The 7928-nt window shown below is 41.4% G+C and overlaps 2 protein-coding genes across 3 annotated transcripts; both read right to left on the reverse strand.

The window, feature by feature from the left end:
- Nucleotides 1–408: 408 nt before the first annotated feature.
- On the reverse strand, nt 409–3414 carry LOC123187698 (lipase). 2 transcript variants are annotated; one of them, XM_044599616.1, is made up of 10 exons: nt 3107–3414; nt 2897–2976; nt 2653–2718; nt 2480–2527; nt 2320–2387; nt 2167–2239; nt 1917–2078; nt 1586–1780; nt 1109–1185; nt 409–1003 (listed from the first exon to the last, which is right to left on the reverse strand). In XM_044599616.1, the coding sequence occupies exons 1-10, from the start codon at nt 3195–3197 to the stop codon at nt 787–789; spliced, it is 1077 nt and encodes a 358-aa protein (XP_044455551.1). In that variant the 5' UTR covers nt 3198–3414; the 3' UTR covers nt 409–786. The 2 variants fall into 2 exon arrangements, 1 of the variants encoding a protein (XP_044455551.1); XR_006494096.1 differs by having other exon boundaries at nt 1917–2232; nt 3107–3410.
- Nucleotides 3415–7176: 3762 nt separating this feature from the next.
- LOC123184856 (uncharacterized) lies at nt 7177–7928 on the reverse strand. Its single transcript, XM_044596901.1, has one exon. The coding sequence runs from the start codon at nt 7924–7926 to the stop codon at nt 7522–7524; it is 405 nt and encodes a 134-aa protein (XP_044452836.1). The 5' UTR covers nt 7927–7928; the 3' UTR covers nt 7177–7521.

Here is a 7928-nt window from a genome sequence, read left to right on the forward strand (position 1 = left end):
CAAGCTCTCAGCCGGAAAGCGGAAAGAAAGAAGATAGTGGTAGATGAGAACCTAGCTATAGTATGATCTATAGAACGTGTCAGATCCCTGAGAAGGCCCCTATCTCGCCTTATATATACCTAGATAAGCTACAATTACATGGCTCGACCCTGATTGTTGGTGAGCTCGCGCCCCTTGGTCCCGCGCCCACGGTTACTTGATGTAGTTCATACTTCCTGACTTCATGTTAAAAATAAAAAAGAGACGATATTTGTTAACAAGGTTCAAAATCAACATAGTATATACATCCTTTCAAAAAAAACATAGTATATACATAGTATATACAGATCGACAACAAACCGCCAGGGCAGGCCGCCAAACATCCCTGCCACGAGAGTGTCCGGACCGTCCCTCTGTTAATCTCGTGTCTATGCTACCAACCCCGTCATAGTCTATTTTGGCTACCCGTGGTGCCTTTATATAATAATAAGCTCATATTACAAATGTTTGACTCAAACACCTAAATCTCTTGTGTAGCCTAACTGTAGTCCTATACACATATTCAACAAAATTTTAACACTTCCAAAAAAAACCTAGTCATGTACTACCACTGGACCCAAGATTCTGAGAAACTTGTCCCTATGACACTTTGGTGTTCTGCTTCTGCACATCTCTCTACATTTACAAGCTACAGATAAAAGAACCACATATCTGTCATGCTAAAAATGTTGAAACCATCCCATTGGCTGAATGCCTAAAACCATGCAAATGCTGGCAACACTATACACCAGCTTGTATGAATAATGACTAGCTGGAACTGCTCGGATCAGTCTGCACGCTATGATCTGCAATGATGATATCGACAGGGTTCTTCCACGTGATAACATTACTCTTAAGATACAATTGGAGCCGTTCGACGCTCTGGGCCATGACGATTCTGCAGGTGCTCCAGTCGTCTGCTGCTATCTCAACACCCATGTAGGTCAGATGGTCTGAGGCGCTCAAGAACAACGCAAACACACTCCTATAAATGCAGAGACAGGGAGCAGCCGAACAGGTGTTAGGACTTCGAAACAGGAGACGGGGTGAGTTAACCAAATCGCTACCAGAGAAATGAATGGGCCCCCACCTGCAACAATCTGGATCTTCTCCGCTGCCGTCGCAAACTCGGAAGGTTGTGTTGCCATCAACATCATGTTCCCATACCTTAAATTTGAATGCACAGTGGATGGTGATTCAAGGATGTATAACAGATATATAGTAAGAGATCTTTCCAAAATCGATTCAGAGCGAAATGTTCGTATAGATAGTCCGGTTCTTCAAACAGAGACAACACAATGGTAAACTACTGCATTTCATCAAAATAGTAATGCGTGGTGACAAATGTTTTGCATGGTAACTGATGTTCAATTGTATTACACATCATGCAGATGTTTATATCACTTTGGGAGCACCAGGCGTCCTGTTGATGCTGTGTCTGTCGACAGTGTCCAAGTAAAAAAATATCTAGAGTGCGTTTGGTTGAAAAGAACAATGAGCATATAATGTTGAGAGAGTTTTTACAATGATCAAGTCATGCAATTTCTAGGTTTATGCAGGGGCATACCTCTCTAGGGAAGTGGTGGTATGTCAGGCGCGGGAGGAAGAAGAAATAAGGGGGTAAATGAGGCACAATATCATGTTCATGTGTCACTCGGATCGCACTGGGTACATATTGTTCAAAGTAGGAGGCAAAGGCAGCATTGCCAATACGTGGTTGCCCAAAAGTCATGAGATGAACAGTGTCACTTCCAAGGCTAATCTGTAAATGGGAGGAACATTTCAGAGATCATGAATCAGCAAATACAGAAGTGTTTAATGTCGAAAGATAGTATTCCCTTGTTCACCAAAACAAAAGGTGAGCCTTATGCCAATAACATAATCGCGGGGGCACTTACAGCGAGATCAAGTGCACAGAAAGAAGCCATAGCTCCTCCCATCGAATGCCCTGTAACTATTATGCTAATATCTCCATACAATCTTCTTGCCTTGCGAACAGCATTTGTGATGGCTGGACGTAAAAGTGTATTATTGTAAGCAGAGTAAAATCCAGTGTGGACCTTTAACCAGAACATAAACCTCATCAGAAAATAAATAACAGCTACTCCTATATAAACAGAGTATATATCTCAAGTTCGTGCCAAAGACCTTCGCATCAGGCATGTTTGGATAGTTTAGGTCAACCTGCTTCCATACCAGGTCCTTAATCCAGTTCTGTACACTGAATGAGATAATTTAGAAGTGAACAGAGAGGGACATAAACACAAAAGCCAGTAAAGCTATGCCAAATTATTCCAAAACCTGTTCTCTTGAGTTCCCCTGATTGCAACGATTACAGCATTGAGATTATGATCAACACCAATGAATGCCTGTCAGGTTATTTAATCGCAAGAATATTTTAGTCCCGTGGGGAACAAACTTTACCATGTAAATTAAGGTTGTAGCAATGTAGCATACAGACCTGCAAGCAGTTCTGGATATCGACAATTATACACCTAATCTCAAAGCCCTGTTTTGAAATAAGATACCCGGCGACATCGGTAGTGAGTTATTTGTAGTAGTTGAACTTAAAAGTAAACCAAACGACACAATTAGACAAGATAAATAACAAGACGACACAATTAGTTGTCTCACTTTAGTCAAGTCATTACATCTTGAGCATGTCCATGTATATAGAGCTGTTAGGTCCGTCATATACACCTAAGAATGAGAAAAATAATATGAGCATAAATTAATTTTGGTTATATATAAATATATACAAGAAATTCGAAATAAAACGGAATTCCAATATTTAATTACAAATTTGTAATGTGCGAATGATAATACAAGAGCCTAGAACGCATGACAGGTTGAGAGAAAAGAGGACGAAGTAACTTACAGCTGAAGCATATTCCACAATAGTCTTCGCTAGGGTATAATTAAAAACAAAAGTCCGGTTGTTGCTGTTGAAACTGGGTCCTGTGAATGATAATCAGGGCATTTTGTTCATACGACGGAATCTGGGAACAGATTTCTGGTAGACTGGAGCTTGCGCCCAAAAGGAGATGCTAACACAATCACAAAAGTTGTACGGCGAACAGAGAAATACCTCTCCGTCCTCCGTGCGAGGCTGCGGACAGCAGCAAGAAGGCCACCATGGCCGCCGCCGCCGCCGCCGCGACCCACCGCCGACTCCCCATTTAGAAGCGCGGGGAAATCGGGCGCGGAGAACCGATTAAGGACCAACGATGCGTGCTTGAAAACTTGGGCGGAGGATGAAGAGGCGAGGCCGATCAAGCAAGAAAGGGATGAGGAAGGAGGGTGGGATGAGGCGGGGCGCCACGGCTCTGCTCGGGTCGCTGTCGTGTTGGTGCGTGTTTGGTTGGACTGTGTCACCGGAATCGGCCATGGAAAGTCAAGCAGGAGTTCTAGCAGAGTACTCTGCCCGTGGCCTGGGTGGTGGGGTCTGGGTGTGACGTGCCAACGTTACACTGGGTGTCAGGGTTGACGTGTCAACGTTACCCAGAGATGTCACAGGTTGGTTTTTCTAGTGGCAGCGCCGTGCACCGGTGCACGCGTGTTTTTATTTATTTAATGCAGTACAATCGTGAATGTTCACCGAGCGCTGCTACACCGACGACAGATTTGGACGATCAACGGACGACACTACACATCAAGCCGTTGATACGGTAGAGCAAAAGCAGACAACACTGTTTATTCCTGCATCGCGTGGGGTTCGGCCAGTTAATGTCGTCCGCCCAGCAGTTTCGATGTTCACCTGCACATGTACTCATCTGCACACGCGCACATTGCATCAGCCTCTTCGAGCTAACTAGTAATGATGCATCGTGCAATGCATGTTTATATTAGGTAATATATTAGTTGCACGTTATATTAGATAAGATATATCTGTTGCACGTTGGTATCTGGTAAGATATCAATTACATTTTCACGAAAATGGTATGATATTAATTACATGGCAGATTTCAAGGGATAGCGTTGAGTCAAAACGTGTTTATAACAAATGACAGTGATGGGTAATTAGAGCGTTAAACGTGTTTGGTGCTCAACATTGGAGCGATTTGAACTGCTAGATAACATGATTTGACGGTCGAGATAGTTTAGATCTGTCCATTTGGATCTTTTTATATTGGTATAGATATAGATATAGATAAGCCGTAAACGCATCGTAGGTGAGGGTAACGTTTTCTTCCACTCAACAATCATAACGAAAAAGGCTAAAATAAATCTGTATCCATACCAATATAGAGAATATCTAAAGGGGTATATTCAATTAATTTCAGCCATCATATCAATCCGACGGCCTATATTGCTCCAATGATAAGTGTTGAACGTGCAACTAATATCATGTTAAATATCCAAAGCCCAATTTTGAACCCGAGCTCAAACGTACCATGATAAACGGTAAAAAAAATAATAGTTGAAATAAATAAAATAAGCAGATTTTTTACAAACATTGACAAATGTTTTGCATGCTTACCAAATTTCAGCGCAAAATGACATTCGTGAAAGTCATGAAAATAAATCAGCACTCTAAAATATTTTCAATACTAGCATTTTTTATCATCAATATATGTTTTTTTGCCATGATTGTCCATGAATGTCATTTCATGCTTGAATTTTTGCATGCATACAAAACATTTGTCAAAGTCTATCATCAAAACTTTTAGAATTTTTTAAACTTGTTTACTATTTTCTTCTTTCGCTTTTACTCTTCATCAGGTAGCATTTGAGCTTGGGGACAGATGCTTCGCAACTTTTGTGTGAATCACATAACTAATGTGTAGTTGATATCCTACCTACTATCAATGTGCAATTAATTTCCTTCTTAATATCAACGCGCATTGCACGTGCGTATTTACTAGTCCAGAAAAATGCGAGCACAAGTGCTAAGTGTAGAACTTGAACCTTGATAGATGGTCCATCACAAGAAACTTTACCATCTGAGCTACACTCTGTTTGCGCGTGCTAACATTACTTGTTATAGAAATAAAAATAACAGAGTCAATTGCCGAAAGTCCTCTTTTGCGAGCTCACATGAACAGTAAATCAGAAAACTAAAAAAGATTTTAATTTTCTAGAAAACTCCTGTTAGGAAGTTTCACAATTTTCACGAATGACATTCCGTGGTCAAACTTTTGAAGCACTCAATTTTTTTGTCACTACTCGCCACAAGCATAATTCAGATTCTTCTTTAATATTTTTTTCAAATATTTGGATCTTACTATTTACACAAACTTATTCGGTCTCAAGCTAAGAAATATCGTCTTCACCAATAGGCTGTATCTTGTTGTGAGGTTATTTATAAGTAGGTGCTTCTAGTGTTGTCGATGGACATGTGAAGGTGTGTGTTCGACGAATCATACGGGGTTAGTTGGTATTTCTTTTCGGTGAATCTAGTTGGATCCGATCTTCGTTCGTCTATATTCATGTGTCTACAACATGGATCCTTTAGATCTATACTTTTATTCATCGACGTGGTTGGTTTAGTGGGGTCTTAGTATAACTATTTACTATAACAAGGTTTGTCCGACTCTGTCGAGGAAGAACGATGAGAGCGACACACATTCGACTCGTTCCAGTGCCTCTAGTGCTACGTCTATGGATCTGGATGTATTCACAATTGATGAGTGGATGGAAAGTTTTACAAAAAAAATATGAGTGCTATGTACTTCTGTGTTCAATCAAAAATAAATAAATAATTATACTAGTATAAACATGTGTTAAGATGTCTTTATGGTGTCTTTTCTTAAACTAGTAATAATGTACGTGCAATACACGTTTATATTAGGTAGGATATTAGTTGCATGTCATATTAGATAAGATATATCTGCTGCACGTTGGTATTTGGTAAGATATCAATTACTTTTTCGCAGGAATGGTAGGATACTAATTACATGACAGATTTCAAGGGATAGCATTGAGTAAAAACGTGTTTATAATCAATAGCAGTGGTGGGTAATTAGAGCGTTAAACGTGTTTGGTGTTCAACATTGGAGCGATTTAAATCGCTAGATAACATGATTTGACGGTCGAGATGATTTGAATCTGCCCGTCTGGGTCTTTTTATATTGGTATAGATATAGATAAAAAAAAACAATAGCGTAACCGGCGACCGGAAAGGAGCAGGCGAAGGTGCCTCGCTTCCGCCTCCGCGCCATGGGGGCGATCAGCTCGGCGCGGATCTCCAACATCCCAGCTCCGCAGGTGCTGTTTACCTTCCCCTCTTCCCCCCTCTCCTCCCTTGGCACCGGCGGCGTTCCGGCCTCCGGCACCACTGGTCGCCCTCGAGATGTTAGGGCCATTTTATCACCATACTTTTTGGGTTCACATAGACATAGGCAGTCCGGCACCTTTCTATACTCAAATCGGCAGCGGGGATTGATCCGAGAAGCAAATATCAGTGGTTTCTGGGGGATCGCTGCTGACTGCGGCAGTGTTTAATGGCCAACCTCGAGGCGGGTGGCAGAAAAGTTCAGCTTTCGTGGTGTTAGCATAAACCTAGACTTCACAATGTCCCTGTGCGGATCCTGTTGCTAGTTAAAATCGTTTATTATAGGCTTTACCACCCGTGACTAAACTTAGATAATATATCATCGTTAGCCGGCCAATTAGCAGCACAAACTTGTGGAGTCTCTAACATCTGCACTGAATTCGGTGCGTCTTGAGTGAGTCTCGACTGCTCAATGTCACACTGAATTACTGAAACAATGCAGACCATCACCCAATCAGACCTGGACATTTTTAGGCTCGAATTGCAACATTGGGACCATGCACCGCAAAATATATTGTCTTATTTCTGAAAAAGCCATGTTTGTATGGCTCCATATCTTGAAAAGTATTCATAACCATTCTTTCGCGCTACTCTCGCCATGGACTATCCGACATCGCCTCCTGGATACGCTCACAGATTTTGCCCTCTGGCTTCATGTCATATGCCAACCTGTCCACATGAAGCAGACTTATTATTTGCAAGATTATATGTGCGTTGACATCGTACTACGGTACTATCTTCCTCTCTTCAACCCTGTTGTCATAACCTAGATGCATAATCCTATATTTTCTTCTAAACATTGGACATTTGTTTTGAGACACAATCCTTCATTGCATCGGTACCAACCTAATGAGAATTTCCCTGTAACAGTTTATGCCAAAACATTGATGTCTTGGAACAAGGTGAAGAAATATTCACTCGAAACCCACCAGATGCATCAGAGAGTGGTTCTTTTATCTGACTGTTTTGTCTTTCAGTCGACGCCACTGTCGACGGTTCTGTTCATTTTCACGTTTTGTTGGCATTTCTTCTAACACAAATATGACATCCATATAGATGCACGTTCTAGCAAAAAATATTAACAAAATCGACGGAGTCCCTTACTGTACTGCAACATACAATACACTGCAATCGTGGATGGAGAATCTCCTACAACTTGCTTATGAAATGAGAAATCAAATGTGTTCAGAACTCCTACTGCCATCTACTGATCTACGGTTGAATTGTAGTCAGTCACGAGACATAAGCTCTTTTGCTCTTGCCACAAGAGCAGACATAGGCGTGCTGTACTCCATGAAACCTGCATCAGCCATGAAGAGCTTGTAGTTCTCAGCTTTTGACACTGTTTGTTCTACCCTTGATAGTGCTTCAATTATCTTGAATTCGTTGAAGCAATCTGCATAGCGAGGATTGCACTCCATCAAGTGTATGACTTGCTCAAGTATCACCCTCCTGATTCCAGGACAATGAGCGCTAGGTTTCATATTTGCATTCAGTATGTCGACAAGCCTCTTCAGAAATCTCTGCTTAATCGGATCATTATCTAGTTGTCGCGTGAACTCTTCAGGAATAACTTTACATGTCTGTGAACTAAGTCCAATCAAGATCTCTAGTTCTGCCCCATCCGCGCCCATTA

The sequence above is a fragment of the Triticum aestivum genome, chromosome 2A (assembly GCF_018294505.1).
Source record: "Triticum aestivum cultivar Chinese Spring chromosome 2A, IWGSC CS RefSeq v2.1, whole genome shotgun sequence".
NCBI lineage: Eukaryota > Viridiplantae > Streptophyta > Magnoliopsida > Poales > Poaceae > Triticum > Triticum aestivum.

What these genes read in the sequence shown, in the direction of transcription:
- LOC123187698 (XM_044599616.1), bottom strand. Translation starts at nt 3,197, where the DNA reads ATGGGGAGTCGGCGGTGGGTCGCGGCGGCGGCGGCGGCGGCCATGGTG. An exon ending in CAAACATGCCTGATGCGAAG is followed by an intron (nt 2,079 to 2,166) that starts GTCTTTGGCACG and finishes TTCTGGTTAAAG; the next exon opens with GTCCACACTGGATTTTACTC. An exon ending in TCTGTGCACTTGATCTCGCT is followed by an intron (nt 1,781 to 1,916) that starts GTAAGTGCCCCC and finishes TCCCATTTACAG; the next exon opens with ATTAGCCTTGGAAGTGACAC.
- LOC123184856 (XM_044596901.1), bottom strand. Translation starts at nt 7,926, where the DNA reads ATGGGCGCGGATGGGGCAGAACTAGAGATCTTGATTGGACTTAGTTCA.